The 17,671-nt window shown below is 44.2% G+C and overlaps 2 protein-coding genes across 2 annotated transcripts in view; one reads left to right on the top strand and one right to left on the bottom strand.

The window, feature by feature from the left end:
* TMEM50B (transmembrane protein 50B) overlaps positions 1–1,640 on the top strand; it is a 20,938-nt gene extending 19,298 nt beyond the window's left edge. The window contains exon 8 of the mRNA XM_065650934.1: positions 1,622–1,640. The gene's annotated coding sequence lies outside the window, so the exon portion shown is untranslated. The remainder of the gene's footprint in view (positions 1–1,621) is intronic.
* The window catches only part of IFNGR2 (interferon gamma receptor 2), a 13,233-nt gene extending 3,837 nt beyond the window's left edge, over positions 1–9,396 (bottom strand). The window contains exons 1-5 of the mRNA XM_065650894.1: positions 9,138–9,396; positions 4,777–4,903; positions 4,150–4,325; positions 2,027–2,175; positions 469–622 (exon numbers count right to left, since the gene is read on the bottom strand). Of these exons, the coding sequence (XP_065506966.1) occupies positions 469–622; positions 2,027–2,175; positions 4,150–4,325; positions 4,777–4,903; positions 9,138–9,225 (694 nt within the window). The 5' untranslated portion in view covers positions 9,226–9,396. The remainder of the gene's footprint in view (positions 1–468; positions 623–2,026; positions 2,176–4,149; positions 4,326–4,776; positions 4,904–9,137) is intronic.
* Positions 9,397–17,671: the final 8,275 nt, after the last annotated feature.

Genomic DNA, 17,671 nt, shown 5'->3' on the forward strand with positions numbered 1-17,671 from the left:
GCACATGGCCTCTCCCCCTCTCCCCCTCTCTTATCTCGTACAAAAACACGGAGCTCAAAACGTCAGAGACGGTAGCAGGTCGAAGAGGAGAGGGACATTCCTGTCCTGCAGGAGGCCATGGCTGAGGGAGAGGATTTGCAAAAGTAACACCGTCTCCTTCATCGAATACTTCCTCTAAAGATCAAGTATTTGCATTTTTTTTCTTTGCATGCTTCTAGAAAGTAATACCCATAGCAGTAGTTATGAAGGAAAAAGACAAGAGGAACAGTACAACACAGACCCTCAATTACTGACTGAAAAAATCCTTATTATTTTGCCATTAATGACAATTGCGAACTACTATCAGTGGTGCTCTCTTAGCACTCCTGACAAATACAGGTACATAAGCGACCACTTACACAACGATCCAAGACTTGTGTTCTACACTCATTCCTCTATATACAAAAAATAACAAAATTCAATTTATACCGCTGACTGTAGTTCTATAACACTCTGGGACACTTGGCAGTCCAAGTAACTGGAGATCCAGATATGTCTTCAATACTACTTGAATTCTAAAACAATAAAGTGTCGATTCCTTCAAATTTTCAATTTTGAATAGTGTATTGCTCCGCTTTATCTCCTGTTTAAAAGACAAAAAAAATGTAAGTGTTACTGTAAAAACCAGACCTGTCTTCAACACAAATCCTCTCCCCATGTTTAAGTTTCTCATTCAAAAAGCACAGATTTTATTTTTCATAATTCAGCTTTCCCAAACAAGAGAAGCAGCAAAACATATTCCACCTTTCCTACTTGAATGCATTTGAAATGTCACTATTTTTAAAAGAAATGAAGCCTGAGTGTTTAAAACCCTCTATAAGGGCACAAACAGCAGAGGCATGAAAACTGATGCAAAGTCTGATTTTGCCCACAATACGCTGCCGGACGCTTCGAGGCAGCGTCTGTACCAGCTCAGGCAGTGAATATAGGAAGGGGGAGGGAAAACCAGCCATAAGCAGTGCCCCCACCATCGGAGGAGGCTGAGGGAAGTGTCGTTCAGTGAAGAGCTTCCACCATCTCAGCTCCTTCTACTGAAGAGCAAAACGGCTGACGGGCAGTGCAAAAGCTCCACGGTCTCCACATGGCCACCACAGTCTGTTGGGAATTCTTGACCTGTAAAGGGGGCTCTAGGGTAAGGGCCTCAGTGAAGCCAAGAGCAGCACACAAGAGTGCCGCCTTGGCTGAATCTCAAGCATGAACGTGTTTTACGTGTGTCAGAAAAATACACTTTGGCGCAAGAGAGGAAGGAAATTGAGACATTTCAGATTTAGGAAGGTCTTTGAAACATGCAGTTTGTTTGGTTGGGTTTTTTTAATATCTTTTTTTTCTGCTTCTGTTTTTTAAGCACTTGACTTTAGAATGACGTTCTTTTGAATCTTCTTCCTCTTTTTTTTTTTTTTTTTAATGTAACTTAATCCCTCCCCTACAATGCTGGCTTGTCAAGAGCACAATTACCAGGGCCCCAGAGAGCAGCATAAACACAATCAAGATGGACACCTCTTAAGTCTCAATTTGAACAGGGCCAAGCTCATCCCAGCTTCATCCAGCACGTTTATAATAACTCTGCCTTTCTCTGCCATAGGAACAGGTGACATCGGGCCAGCACAGCCTGTTACTGAAGCTGCCAGCACAAACAAGCCCAGCACAGGAAAGAAGGAAAGATATTTCCAGAATTTTCAAATTGCCTAGGCAAACTTCAAAATCTAAACGCCATTTTAAAGCTCCTTTTGACACTTTGTGGATTCTCTCCCTTGATCTGCAACGTGATTTAACCATTTCATATGGAGCAATAAAAGATGTTTTTGAAAGTTTCGTAATGCATGCAATACTTCTGCCAAGACCAAATTAACCAAATGGTGACCTTCACTGCTAGAGAAAAAGTTACATTAGTTTTCTTCCTCCACTTCTGCTGTTTTGCCAAGAGACACTGACTCATATCTCTCAGTCACAAAGGCATTACGAACGAAATAATTAGAGAAAATCTTACTATTTTAACAGTACTTGTTGTGTTCTCCCAGTAAGACACATGATACTCAGGAAAGTAACCTGCTTCAGATCCAAAAGGGGGTGTCACACTAATGAGAAGCGAGTCAGAGTTTTCAGTCACACTGTTCACTTTAGGAGGACCTATAGTAGCTGAAAATAAACACAGAAAGAGCAGTGAACCTCCAGGATGCAGAGCAGCTCATCATACTGTCTCCAGCTTTACTTAGATACTCTCAGCAAACATGCTAAATGTCAACAGCTTTTTCTCAAGAAAGGGAACACAACATTTTCTCACCTACTTAACACATTTAAGATGTCTACTTTATTACAAATCTGAGGAAGAAGTCTTGAAAGCATAAGAGAAATTAGCTAATTAAAAAAAAAAAAAAAAGAAAAAGGGTTTCCTGTTAACTTTCCCTGGAAATTCAGTAAATATTCACTGGAATGTATCTGAATTTATCTGTAGTTTATGGTGGATTGGATGGATATGACTTTTTTTTTCTTCAAATAGCCTGCTACATATTCCATGTTCTTTAAAAAACACCATGTTTGAGTCAACAGATTGGAAGAAGAATAACTAGTTTCCCCCTCCTTGCTTTGATATCTCCATCTGTCTTGCTGGGTAAAGATGATGACTTCCTTTTGTGAAATACTATGAGGTCTAAATAACGAAAAATATTATAGAAAGTACTGTCAGTCCTAATACAAAATACTTGTGTGACGACAGGTCATTAGTCCTTTATCCATTGCATCTCTACTTCTTTCACCAGTTAAGCTCACCAGCATTTGTAAAGCTCTCCAGGATCTCAAAAAAACCCACTCATGCAAATATTAGAGTAGTTAACAGATGCTTGCATACTAAAGAGGGGTAACTATTAACGATAAAAATAAATCCTTGCATGCTTATTGTACCTCAAGAAAAAACAGCAGAATCTGCTCTGTCCACTGCTACTTTAGAGAAAATCGATCCCTATGATCTTTAAATTGGCAGAGAAATCTCGGTTTCTTTCTACTTCCTGCTGCTGTACAACTGCAAATGCCCTGTGCGTCCTGGCAAATTCCTGAAGGTCCCCTCTCGAGTGGGACTGATCCAAACATTAAAGGAAGAGAACAACCCGACAGAGTAGCCCATGGCCTTGGTGTCTAGGAACTGACCTCGAGGGCAGTCACTCAAGAATGATCACATGATGCTCCTCTTGCTCTCCCAAGGAACAGACACACAAACATCTCTTCCACACCAAGTCTCTCCTTTCTCTTGTATTCCTAGTGAAGTCTTTGTCTTGAAAGCCCAGTGCTTTCCTAACCCTCAAAGGATCCTACTGCCCGACAATCCTGCATCACAAGCTACAGATACATTGGTCATAACCTTCAACTCAGGATTCAGGTAATTCCTCATCCCCACACTCTTTACCACTACAGAAAATCCAAGATTTAGAACTGAAGTCACCAAGAAAAATATATTCTTTGCAGCATGGACCACCACTGCTCCTCACAAAGTTTGGGAAAGCTTGAATTAAAGAGTTAATAAATCCATTTTTCTGCTTATTAGAGGTGTTCTTAAACTTAACATTTACTTTCTTCTAATATTGACCTCAATCGCAGCAAGGCAAAGAGCAGATCTTATGAGGAAAAACAATATGCTTGTTCACACACTTAACAAGATTTAAAGTGTGCCCTTGACGCTTCTACACTGTAGTCAGGGCAGTTTATATTTATTAGAAGAGGGATCTGTTCAACAGAAACAGGTAGTTCGTACTCGGACTACCACGGATCAGGGGGGTGTAAGTGCGCACGTGTGGCAGTGCTAAGTGAGGAAATAAGAAAATGGAAAACTCTCTAACAAAATATATGTTGTAGTTCTTACAAGGTTTAACCACCCAAGGAAACTCATCTGTTTCTCTTTCGATACCTGTTGAAAGAGCACACACTACAGAGGAACTAAGTAGTACCAAATTCCTAGTGACAGACCAAGGCCTTGCAGTCTTTCTTAATGAAACATCTACAAGTCTCTCACTCGGCTTTTGTACACAGTAGAGTCAAAAAAGCCTATAACAGACAACAAACATTCTTTTCAAAGAAATCTTCGAGAGAGAGAGAGACGCTGACATCATAAATAGCACTTACTGTTTCTCTCTGCCACAAACGGATCTGTTTCCACCCAGTCAGAAGTCGCTTGCCCCAACTCAGACCTCACACGCAAAAAAACAGTCCATCTGCGCTCCCTAAGTGACCAGGGGAAGCCGCATTTGGTCTGGGCAATACGGGTGCAGTTCATCTCATCCCACTGGTTTAAGAACCCTCTGCAATGCAAAACACAGGGCAAATAAAGCATCAGCACAACAGTGCAACCACCTAAAACGCAATCCCTCCCACCTTCACAATTTTTGTAACAAAAGAATGTGCTGCAAAACTACTACTTTGATGGGGGTTTATTCCACAGCCCTTTCAGCACTTGCATCTCCTCAGTATCTGGGAAAAATTAAAATTAGTGAGAGAGGCTGGTAAAAATAAAATTATACAGGAAACAATGCAACATTTCTGGGTGCTCTTCAGATATTTGATCTTCTCTCAGTTTGGTGGATATACCACAGGCTACAAGATTGTCAGTCTTCAGAAGCTGCTTTCAGATGTACATCTGTAATAGACGACTCATTCTTTCATCTCTATGCTTATTTTTTTTTTTTTTTTAACCAGTTGTGTTACTGGATTAGAACAAAATCAGTTTGGTTGTTTTTAGAACTATGAACTTACGTTTTAAAATGGACTGTATATAACACCAAGCCTCTATCCACTTCAACAGGAGACCACCTCAGCAAACTACGAAAGTTATAGGAATAAACCATCACATCCTTCGGCGCTGGTAAACGAGGAGAAGATCCTAAAATAATAAGAATAATTATTGAAACATTCAGGTACACAGTAACTAACTTTTGGTCTCCAAATTCCATCACCATATATTACATTTTCACTGCTTTGCAGGCAAAACCATTCATCCTCCTCATTCCATTTCTAAGTGCATTACTAGCAGTACATTTAAGTCCCTGCTAACCACAAAGCACTGAATTTATTTATTCCATACAGAACATAACACTGAAAGCAGAGAATCCAGCACAAATCAATAAACCCCACCCAGCTCCCCCATGAAGCCATAAATTAAGGCCGACAGCCACTTGTCATTACAAAAGCTTATCTATTTCCAACTGCCTGCATCTCATATTTTACTGCGTTAACAACTCGGCACACATTTTCAGCACACATACCACCTGCCTCCTGCTAACTTGTTTGAAAATGCCGAGGTCACTTCACTGAAATTTTCCAGGCAACAGGTTGGGGGGAAAAAAAAAAAAAAAAAAAAGCGCACCTTCTCGTACTTGAACATTAACAAACACATACTAATGCACCCTTCCACTTGCAAGCCTGAAGTTTTGTCAGTTTTGAAACTGATTTCACAACGTGAAAAAGGGCAGAAACCTCTGTTGGAGGTGTGCCTTCTGCCAATAGGAATGTCCATCCAAATTCGGTGACGTTACGAACTCCCGGAGGTGAACAAAGACTGCAAGCGGTTTTGAGCAGCTTGTCAGGAGGCAAGCAACGTGGAAGAGGAGAGCAAAGGGTTGTGTCTCTGAGACAGTACAGGAGAAGAACCGCTTCCCTGCTGGCCCACGCAGTGGGGAGGAGGAAGCCGTCTATGGGGACTGGAGCACTGCCAAAGGCCGGACACCCAGCTGGGGACAGACAGGGAGAAAAAGCAAGTGGAGGGAGGGAGGGCAGCCGAGCAAAAGGCAGAGAACCAAGGGCTGCGGGTAGTAAAGAAAATCAGGTGAGAAGTGGGGGAGCAGCTGGTGGGAGATGCTAGCTAGCAAACACGGCAAAACAGCAGGCTGGAGAACCGACAGCCACCGAAAGACAAGGAGACCAGTGGCGAGGAATTGGGATTGCCAAAAGAATGAGACTACCACAAGTAGGCTGAAGTGACGACGACAGGAAAACGCAGTTACCGAATGCCTTTAAAACCAGAAAGGCCTCCCACTTATAACCCGGGAAGGGCCCTCGGGAGCCTTCCAGTCCAACCCCCCACCCCCGGCAGGCCCAGCTCTGGCGTCAGACCAGGCAGCTCAGGCCTTTCTCCAGGCAGGCCCAGAACCTCCAGGGATGGAGCCCGCACAGCCTTGCTGGGCAATGGCTGCGCTGTCTGCCGGCCCTGAGAGGGTGAAAGGTTTTCCTTCTACACTTCTTGGTCTTTGTGGTGACCCCCTTACGCCATCAAACATACTGGGTCGACAGGCCCCAAGCTCAAAGACAGCCACGACGTAACACGATATCCCAAGTGATAAGATTCTCAGTTTCTATTCTTAAAACAATCATCTCCCAAGATACACTTTGTTTATTTTTACATAAATAAGATCAGAAGATCGAACACTTAAGCTAAATTCTGGCCCCAACCTTCTCTGGGAACATGAGGATAATGTTGAAAAGTTTTTTTCTTTTTGATTTCTACATCTGATTTTGTTACACGGCACCAGACAGCACACTGATGCTGACAGCGCTCTTTCAGAACAGGCTCGTAACATCCTTCACGTACAGGAAAGAGACAACACGTCTTCATAGAAGTTCCATTAAACCGTAAGTGCAAAATACAAAATAACTAGCTAAGCTCTCAAAGCAGTTACATTACTAGTTTCTTAGCCTCCACTTCTGAGTAGTGCTCTTAAGGCCACCAAGTAACCTTTTCTTCATTCAACAAGAGTTTTCACTTTCCAGTCACACAGATTCTGTCTTGCACTCTCACTATTGGTCTGGCACGTGGCAACGTATCTCACACCATCAGCAATCTGTGCACTCAGACGCTGGATACAAACTAATTTTAAAAAATAAATAAAGCTGTCAGAACAAAACACAACACAAACACTACCATTTTTTTTTCTTAAAAAAAATAAAAAAAGAAAAAGCAATGAAGGACGAAGGCAGCTCGGTCACCTCCTCAAGACTGCACACTGATTATTTTGGTTTATAGCAGCATTCAGAAACAGATCATTTCCCCTACCAGTTCAAAACACTGAAAAAAAAAAAAAATCAAATCTATGGCTCTGTAGTTGAGCATCAAGGTGCTGTGCACCACAAGGCACTTACTACTGTGCTGAGGAACTGTTTCCATTGCACACCAAAAGAACACCTTTGTATTTCAGTAAGATATCTCAACTTCACAAGGGAAGTTAGTTAAATTTCTGAAATCACACACTGAACTCTGTAACAATCGTTAGTTTGTATGACCTAAAGTAACAAAATGCACACTTCTGAAAAAAGCACCTGCACGAACAACTGTCCTAGAAAAACCCAAACTGCCTCAGCCAGGGAAAGGCAGAAACAGCCCGTGCTTTCTCCCTCTCTGGAAGGTGGTCTCGCTGAACCGGTTCTTCTAAAGCATGTCAAACGGACGCTCAGATTGTTTTTTCCTGGTGCAGAGACTTCCTGAGTCTTCAAGCCACAAGTCAAAGCTTTCACACAGCAGAGTGTGAAGCCGCAAGTTACAGCGAGTGAAAGCAGCTCAGCCTGGCCTAGCCATTGGTTCCACAGCCTCCGTTCCTGCACGATTTCTGATCCTCTCCCCTGCATCAGCCTGAGAACACATCATTTTGCCAAATGGCAAAAAAGAAGTTGGCGGGGGGGGCTGGCATTAGATGGACTTTTGCTGTTCTAGTGTACCAAACGGCTGCTGCTGATGGGATGGAACTGGGCAACACTCAACTGCAGCAGCTCCCCCAGCTCACCTCAACCCACCCATGGGCATTTGGAGTCCTGATTCCAGCCACAGACTGCAGGCCTGGGACGGCAGCTGCTCCCAAACAGCCAGAGAGCCCCATGGGGCTCACCAGTTACAGGCTGGCCAGCCAGGCCTTGGTGAACACGAGGAAACATGACGGTGGATGTGCTGAACTCATGGAGGCTCCCCGTGTGCCTGAATAAGGACCATGCAGACTGTATCCAAGACATCACAGCAGCTCTTCCACACCTGCTGGGATTCATACTGAAACCAGCATTATATTCATGTGCTATAGCTCAGAGCCAACCTGAAGAGCCAACCTCAATCTAAACGCCTTGCCATAATGGGAGAAGTCTAAATCCAATCCTACCTAAACCTAAAATTAAACAGAGAAGGCTCAAGGACATTTGATGAATGGGTGTCACATCACAAAGTACAGACATATCAGAAACTTATACTGTCTGAACCCCGCTCAAGGCAGACCCTGTGCCAGTTTTATCTACTGTCTGACAGGCATAGATCTATCTATCTATCATCTATCTATCTATCTACTGTCTGACAGGCCCCCAGTTTGGGGCGCGCTGCCCGGTGCCTGGCAGCTGGCTGCAGAACCAGCCTCGGCCCGGGACGCGGCCAGTGGCAGCCCAGATGACGGCAGATGTTTTGGGAGCAGCAACCCTGGTGTCGGCAGGAGAATCACACAATGTTAGGGATTGGAAGGGACCTCAAAAGGTCATCTAGTCCAATCCCCCTGCCAGAGCAGGAACACCTAGATGAGGTTACACAGGAAGGCGTCCAGGCGGGTTTTGAATGTCTCCAGAGGAGACTCCACAACCTCCCTGGGCAGCCTGTTCCAGTGTTCCGTCACCCTCACTGAGAAGTTTCTTCTCAAATGTAAATGGAACCTCCTGTGTTCCTGTTTATACCCATTGCCCCTTGTCCTACCATTGGCTGTCACTGAGAAGAGCCCGGCTCCATCCTCGTGACACTCACCCTTTACGTATTTATAAACATTATATTAATATATATTAACACACACTAATGAGAAACCAGGACTCTTCCTCCCGGTGAAATCCGCCCCAGCCCCGCTCTCCCCGCTGCCACCGCCCGCCGCAGCTGCGGCTCGGGCGCCCGCCGGGGCCGCTCCCGGGGCCGGGCCGAGCGGCGCGGCCGCGCTGCCCCGCCAGCCCCGTCCCGGCCGGCCCCAGCCCGCGCCGCACAGGCTTCCGCTGCCTCCCGGGCCGGAAGCCGCCGGGGAAGCGGCGCGCAGGGAGGCGCAGGCCGGGCACAAGCCGCCAGCCCCGCGCCGCCGGGCACGACCGCAGCGAGCCCCGCGCCCCGCCGCACCCACCTGTGCCCCAGGCCCGGACCGAGCCCAGGAGGAGGAGGAGGAGGAGGAAGAGAAGGAAGAGGGAGAGGAGCGGCGCCCGACACGGCATGGCCCGGCTGGCAGCGCCCCGCCGCCCGGCCCCGCTCGCCGCAGAGGCAGCTCGCCGGTCCCCGAGGAGCGGGGCCGGCGGCGGGCGAGCCTGGCGCGGCCGCCTTCACACCCGCAGCCCGACCCCCGCTGCGGCTGCCGGCGGGGAGCGGAGCGGGGAGGCTCCAGCGCCCCGGCTCCGGCCCCGCCCGCAGGGAGGCAGAGCCCGCCCGCGGCCCCGCCTGCAGCGCTGCCGCGGGCAGCAGCGTCCCGCCGGCGCAGCCGCCGCCGCTGCGGTGCGGCCGCGCAGCGCGGCGGGAGCGTTCGTGGCGTGCGGTCGATGTGGGAAGAATCGTGCCGCTGGGTGGTTGGAGCTCCCCGGCTTTCTCTGGCTGCACCTCGACGTGACACCAGCCCGCGGTTGCGCCTGACCGCATACCTTCGGCTGAATGCTGTTGATGGCACGGTGTTGCGATTAGAAAATCTGGAGGCGATGCCGGGGGAGGGCGGGGCAGCATTCCTCCCAAATTATTGCTGTTCTAATAGACCGATGGTTTTTAAATAATTCACTAGGCAGGGGCCTATTGCTTTTAAGAGCTTCGATGCTGCTTTAGTTAAAAGCACTGTAGGAAACGATCATCTTGCCAATAGAGTCAGGCGGGATCTATCAGCAAAGCATATTTTATTAACAATTTTGCAAAACCGGGTGTCCTACCTAATAGTAAGCACACAGAATAGGGCAAAAAGCCCCTGTTTATATCTCGTCCCGAATCCTGGCCACAAATTGCCTCCCCTGCTCCCCACTGGTTGGTACTGCAGGGTTTACAGACTGGCTGACACCTGCCTCAGTTTACATATCTCATTCATCTCATTCTAACAACCCCCTTCCCTTTATCGATTTAAAATATGGATTCCTGGCCCTTTGGCTACCCTTCCTCCTAGCTTAACTTTTTAAATACAGCAATCAGTTTGCATTCTGGGATTAGTTTGAAGAGACTTTGTTTTACATTAAGGATTCACAGTCTGATGTCTCTCAGTCCTTCCCCTCTGCTGGGGTCAGGCACCAGGTCCCCAGTTTGTAAAAACAAATCCCTCCTTTAATGGCTCCTTACAGCACCATAAAGCAGAGGAGTATTTCATATGTCTCCTGGGCAAAGTCAAAATTCTCTCTCTTACTCACTCCAGAGAAAAACCGTGTTTTATTAATGGAAAATTGGGCAGTCGGCAGAACTATGACTGGCAGGACTGCCAACACGGGAAACCATACAGTTAGTGTACTTAAAACATGTTTGACTAATATTAATAAAGATGATATTTGGCTGCCTGAAGGCTTGCTGAGTAAAGTTTACACACTGCCATCAGATGTCAGCCAAAAGGAAAGCAGGCAAGTACAGCAAGAGTATTTTGCGTTCAGAGCACTACGTAAGGGCTGGGCAGCTTTGGTTTCCAAGTAAGCTTGGATGAATCACTTGATTTCGCTATAGTTCATCTCTTCCTCAATCGAAAGAGAGATTCCTCCCTTTCTCCTGGATGGCCTGCTCTTATCACTCGCAAGCTTTCTTCCTTTTGCAGGGAGGTACAGTAATAAAACGGGCCAGAATCTCGGTCAAAGTCTTAACGCTGACACAAATGATAATAGCTAGGAAGGGGTATAAATGAAGGAGGGGAAAAAAAAAAGCAAATGCTGAAAAGCCAACTGGTTGATTGATTAGTGGACTGTTAAAATAAGATGGGCTAGAAGGGGATTGTAGAGATTAAAGTCATTCAATTATAGATTGAGCCCATTTTCTCTGCACTTAACATGTCTGACCTCTTTTTGAACACTTCTGGGAAGAGTGACTCAACTCGCTCACTCAGGCAGGGCTGTTCTACTGAAACTCTCTGCTCCACAACTTCGCTTTGGGATTTCCCCAGTGCCAGGCCCATGCTGGGACAGAGATCCTTTAACAATGATGTCTGAAGCCACTGGAGGAATTCTGGGCAGACACTGTCAGCATGACTAGTGGAGCATTTCAGGCGACAGGTAGCCAAGCTGGTATCAGGGAAAGCCATTGGTAATTTCTAACTGTGAAACTTAAATAACAAAGCAGCATGTTCAGAAGGCAGATTAATTTTGGTGGCGGCTCTAATTCCTGCATTAATGAGATTTTGGTAGAGAAGAAACTTAGGTATATTAAAGAAGAACCCAAAACATGAATTCTGAAGCGGGGTTTCCCCTCTACCTTTGCACTGAAAGACACGTGTTTACTGTAATCATTAGAGAAATCCCATAACTGATCTTCTTCCATGTCTTCCCTTTGCCAAACCAGACAGAAAACTTTGCAGGCTTTTGATCAGCTGGATCAGCTCCAGCTGATCGCTCTCTTACTTTGAGCCTCTTGTTAAGTCAAACCCCAAGAAATCACTCTTAGAGTCTAACAGGCTGTTAAGAAGAAAGTCAAAATGACTAGTTGTACCTTCACAAAAAAAAAAAAGAAGAAGTTAATGAAATATGTGGTTTTCACCATCAGCGGATGAGGGATGACTTCTTAAATGTGGCAGCTTAAGGAGAGCTGAAGAGATAAATGAGAGAACTGAGAATAAATAGTGCTTTAATGAAGATGGAGAGAAGAGAGAACTGGAGTCAATGCAATGTCTGATCCTATCAATCAGCTCCAAAAGAAAAAAATATTAACCCAAGAAATCTGTAGAATCTGCAGGAGCTGAAAGATAATTAGGGATATTGTTTTGTTTTCTTTGAGCTTAGGGAGCAAAAAGCAAAGTTCATATCAAATCAGAAAGTAAGGGATAAGTTATTTTTTCTTGCTGGTGCCCTTCCCTCACTAAAAGCTGTCAGCATGAGGAAGTGAAAGGTAACAAGTGAAGGTAGAAGGAAATACATTTCAGATGAGAAATAGCTCCATCTATTCCTGCAAGTTACAGGCTCTTCAAGGAAAAATCACTGAGAAGTCTTATGTATAGAAAAAAAGGATATTCTTACAGCACAAAACAGCAATAGGTTGATACAGTAAGTAGTTTTAGGTGTATTTCGCAAACACAAACAATTTACTACTCTAAAATCCCAGCCTTGCCAGTTATTACAGGCAAATGCTTGTGTTCACCCTTGTAAAACTGAAAACAACTCCCCAATAAGAAGATAGCTAATGAATATCAAGGCAATAATTTTCCTGCAGCAAATTCTCCAGCACAGAATCTTGGGTGGGGGGAGGAAAAAAAAAATCCACAAGAGATAAGGAATTTCTCCAAAAATAACACTTAGAAAGAGGTGAAATGCATCCATTGCAAGACTCAGGGATACCTCACGCATCAGGTGGTGATCAGTAGGTGAACCATCTCAAGACCACAGTGGTCCAAGAGGGAAGTCAACCACCTTCTCTGTGTTCCTCCATTACTCTTCTAGGCATCTTGCGTAAAGAACCATGGCTAACTATGTTAAGAAACCAAAAAAAAGGAAGAAGACAGAAAATAAGAATCTCCCTTCCCCCCTAGTTTGTAAATTACCAAAAATTTTTAACAGGCACTGGAATTCGTTTATGCTATTTACTCTATCAAAATTTCGAGTAGTATGAACTTAACAGACACTTGCAAGATATGTCATTAACGTGCAAGAAACAACACAAATGTACTGAGAACAGGAAAAAAACCCTAAACACACACAAGAAAGCCCACTCCTATTTGAACTGTACTTCAGCAAGCCTTAAATGAATTAAAGATTTACTTTGGTGAAAGTTGGCTCTTCAAACTCTTATGTCTTTACTTCCAACTCATGGTGGTTGCTGCTATGATTTTTAATCTTCTTCCTGGAAGAGAAATTTATTATAATAGAATTGTTTGATATTGGCCTAACACACACAAAATCTTATAGGAAAAATGTACCGGCCTGTTCAGCCGCAAAGCCCCCCCGCCCTGCAAAATTTGCTGTGGTAGCTCTGCTAACTGTGGGAGAAAGCTGGAAACATCTGGACCTTCATCTGCAAACTGGGTCCTTTTGGTGGTAGATGGAAGGCTGTTTAGGCACGTAAAGGTGCATCTCCTGTTCAGCAAGACATCTTGTTTTTTTAAAAAGTTCCGCTCTCACTGCGACTTTCAGTAACTAAAAGGTTCTGATCCCCAGCAGCTGATGGACTAAGCAGCTCCCTTCTATCCACAATGTGTTTGGAAACATCATTGCATAACAAATGGCTGAAGACATCAAGATCTTTGTCTTCCCATGCTCTTATTCCCAACATGCAAAGGCAGGGGTGCAATCATCAAATAGTTCTGGAAATAATTTATGTTTAATGCATTAACTAAGCAGTAGAAAGAAATGAATATGCAATAGGTGTATGTAATAAATACCAAGAAGTGCGAATCACGCACACACTCGATTAGAGGAGCAATGCTCCAAGCGTCCAGCGCACTGTAATAAAAGTGCCTGCTTTTTAACACTTTCAAAACAGTGTTAAAGAGTCTTTTTGTCGACTTTTCAGTATCAGTTCAAAAGCTAAAAACAAATCACAAGATTAAAAAAACGCTCCTAATATTTTCATATTGCCTCTGCTGCTGACTGAAGGGGATTCCCACAGCGTGACACAACCAGAAAACACCTGAGTCATGCAAAATGAGGTTTTAAAGATCAGCCCTCTCCTCAAGGGAAAAACATTTACTTTATTTCTCTGAGCTGTTCTGAGGTAAGTTTATAAAGTGAAAAAGAGAGACTTGCTTCGTGCTTTACGTAGTTTTAAATTGGAAAGTCAGTGCTGTCATGCTTTGCATTTCAATCTTGTAGCACAGGGAAGATGTTTTTAATTGCAGGACATAGTTAGCAGTTAATATCCAGGCAAAAGGTAGGAAATACTTTCATTTGTTTAGTATTTAATACAAATGTATTACAGTAGTAGGTTGGCCCTGACAAACTCTCCACAGGTTGTCTTCTCCCACCCACAGGCACAGGAGCAAGCTGTGATACCGAGCAAGCTCGGGTGATACTGCTTGTGACTGTCAAAAGAAGAGAACACAAAGAGATCACGAAGAAAAAAAGGAACATCTCCCTCCCTTGATCATGCTTGCATATTCTGAATTAGAACATTATTTAGGATGTTGACTGGTGAACTGAGCAATTAGAGTAGGCTTTCCTAGAAGCCAATGGATTTGAGCCCATGGTGTGTGCATTTCAGCATACTGTGGTGCTTATATTAAAAAAAAAAAAAAGTTTTAGTGATTCATTTACAGTAAGTGTCTGATGAAATAAATTCTCCTAGGAACAGAGAGGAAGTATGATGTTAGTCATAGCATGCCTACTTAGAGCAGTTTACACAAGCAGCAGAAACAGAGATGTACTTATGTGGATAGATAAACACCCCATATCTGCTATAGATGAACTTGTCCTTCAGACTGTTATTTCTAAGACAAGGCATGCCTTGATGTCTGAAATTGATCATTAATTTAAGGTGCCTGTGAATGTTGTTGATGATAGTTGTGAATGGTTGCATTAACAAAAAGACCACAGTGACAGTAAAAACCCAAGTTCCTCAAATGTTGACATTTAGATACAGAATTGTTCGGAAGATGCAATTTTTGGTGTGGGAATTTTCAAGGGGACAGGGTAGGAGGTTGAAACAGATTAATTCTGTAAGTCATTCTTCTTTGAAGAGCACACCCTGAGGCACATTACCTGATCAAATATTATTTCTGGTAATGGAAGGCTTGCAGCATGGGGAGATGACTTACAGAAGCACCTCTAGAAAACATGGGTGTCCCTAAACAGTTCCAAAAAAAGGTTTTTCTCCTTTGAGTTCTTGTCTAACATATATATTTATATCGTGGCCAAATATGCAGGCAGTGACCACATTAAAATGCCTGGAGAGAAACTTGGGCTCTGTAGCTGAACAAAAGCCAAGCCTATCGCACAGTCAGCCGCACGGCGAAGAGGCGGCTGCGTCCCCTCTCTGGCTGGGGGCGCTGATCTTGCCCGCTGGCCTGGCTGATTTGTCACAACTCTTCTCGGGATTAGTCGAACCGCTGCATCCTGGCATCATGTAGTTACTAAATCCAACACAAGGGAGTGAGGAAGGAGTTGGGAGGCAAAGGCTTGAAGCTGGGGTAGAAGAGAAGCAACACTCATCCAGTCTGAGAACTGTAAAATCAGCTCAGCCTAAGGTCAAATCTCAACCTGCAGGACTGCCTCACCCTTTGCAACATCCTGCTTTGATGCCTGCACTGGATCATAACGCTTACTGAGACGGACAAGTAGAGATGTGACACAACCTTTTGAATCTCGCCTATTACTGGAATTTCAAATGGATATTGCCAACACCACTCATCCTCTCGACAAACAAAAGCCTCATCAGACCTTGACGCCTTGTCTTGTCTCCCTCAAAAGTTTTCAAAAGCAGCTTTCCACTGAGACATGCTCCTCTGGGCACAGACTAGGATGATTAAATCACCTTGTCTTCAGCCTATGAAAAAGCATGACTGAAGTATGAGAAGGCTCAAAAGGAGAGCTTTGAATTTCATAAGACTTCAGAAGAAAACCTACAGATTCACTCGAACCAGCTGATTAAAGTCTGGCACCACCTTAGGTTCCATGTCAAATTCGATTTCAGACAATTAATCCTAAAGAAAAAAAAATACGAGGTTTGTCTTTAGGGCCTGAATCTGTCCCACCTATCTAACAAATAACTGCTAACAAAAAGTCAAGCACCTTAAAGGTAGAAACGAGCTGCTCGAAGTGTTTCCTCTTGGAGCGAGACTAAGGCCACGCCGCTGCTGGCTGCTATTGCATTGCTTCTCTTTCCTTATGGATTTTGATTGCTTTTAGCTTTGTATTAAGTAACAGGAAACTATTTGCTTTTGTCAGGTTTGGGTTTTTTGTTTGTTTGGATTTTTTTTTCCTCCCCTGCCAGTTACTAAGGTCTGGTGAAACTAGCTCTGGCAGAAGACAAAGGGTGAAACTGTGGTCCAGGAAATGTGAAGGCAGCAGATAAATTGGCTCGGGTTGGTGCCATGAAATGACAGGCTGTGTTTAAATCCTGTTAAGAAACTGGGTCCTTCATAGGAAGAGTCAAGATTTGCCTCGCAAAAACTACCTTGTAGTTGAACACAGCTAAATAGAATGGGGAATGAAAAGTCAAAGAAGCTGCCAAAGGACTTCTGTTTACTTTATACAGAAAAATTAGTGTTTTCCAAGTTGCAGCCTGAAGGGAAGGGGCACAACCATTGCAGATAGGGACATAACTGGACCCCAGTCTGCAAATGTCAGCTATTTTGCTTTACAGGCTCTTCTGCGGGACAGTTGCTTGCTGTAAAGCAAATATTTTTTTGGAGGAAGAGGAGGAAAACTGCATGATTATATTTGTCTAAGCCTTCCTTGTGATGATGTACAAGCTAAGATTCAGGCAAATAATTTGGTCTGGCAAATTGACAGAAGATCTATATATAGAGACACAGTTTTCCACTTGGGAAGCCTTATGAGATCCTGACATCAAAACTCTGTGGGCTTTATGGGCACCCACAGAAGCCACTCCTGTCCTGACTTAACCTCCAGTGCTGACAAAAGACTTGGGGAGAATTCACATCTCAGATTTTCCCAATCAGAGTGGCTGAACACAGGCAGAGACCAGTTTGCAATTTTTATTGCAAAGATCTTGGTCTTTAGTTGTCCATAGCTGTGAAATGTGCTTTAAAACAGACAAATGTTTTCTGAACATTCAATTTGTCAGGGAAAAACTCTCATGAAGTCCATCAGTGAAACTCAGTCACTGCGTGCTAAATAGATCCAAGAGGTGACTACTGCTGTACTACTTTGCATGGTTAAGGAGATCACGCTCCACTTTGCTGTCTGTATAACATGGTGATATTATGTGCCATTCCCTGAATAGGATGTCCTGTGATATGGGGAAGAAATATTTGGCATGCTCTAACTGCAGGAATGCTGATTGCAGCGTAAGTGTCTTCCAAAGCATAGAGGGCTGAAACACTCAGTCTCTCAAGGCACATTCCCAAGGAAACAAAGCATCTCTGCAGCGGGCAAACTGAGAAGTGGGAGAGGAGTGAAACAAAAATTCAGGACTTTCAAGATAACATCGAGTTTATAATTGCCTGAGATGAGGATTCTCTGCGAGTCAGACATCCAGTTCAGCTGTTCCCCTTTTGACTGAACTGAGCACCTTAATGTTCAGTTCTCCCAAAGTCTCTGTGCACTCCTCAAAAGGTAAAGAGAGGGCTGTGACTCTAAACTAGGAAATGTTTGGGACTACTATGAAGGAAAGATACTTCTGATACAAGACTTACATGTGATGTCAAAATACACAGCTTGCAGACTGAGAAATGTGAATTAATCCCTTTACTGAAAGGGATTACAGATGCTAGAATAACAGTATCTGATTTTAAAATATGTAGATAAAAGTACTTAGGTTCCTGAGATCTAAAAGAAGCCTCGAACCACCTCTCTTTCAGGAAGTAACCAGCAAATAGTAATTATTACACCT

Source organism: Caloenas nicobarica, chromosome 1, assembly GCF_036013445.1.
Source record: "Caloenas nicobarica isolate bCalNic1 chromosome 1, bCalNic1.hap1, whole genome shotgun sequence".
Classification (NCBI taxonomy): Eukaryota; Metazoa; Chordata; class Aves; order Columbiformes; family Columbidae; genus Caloenas; species Caloenas nicobarica.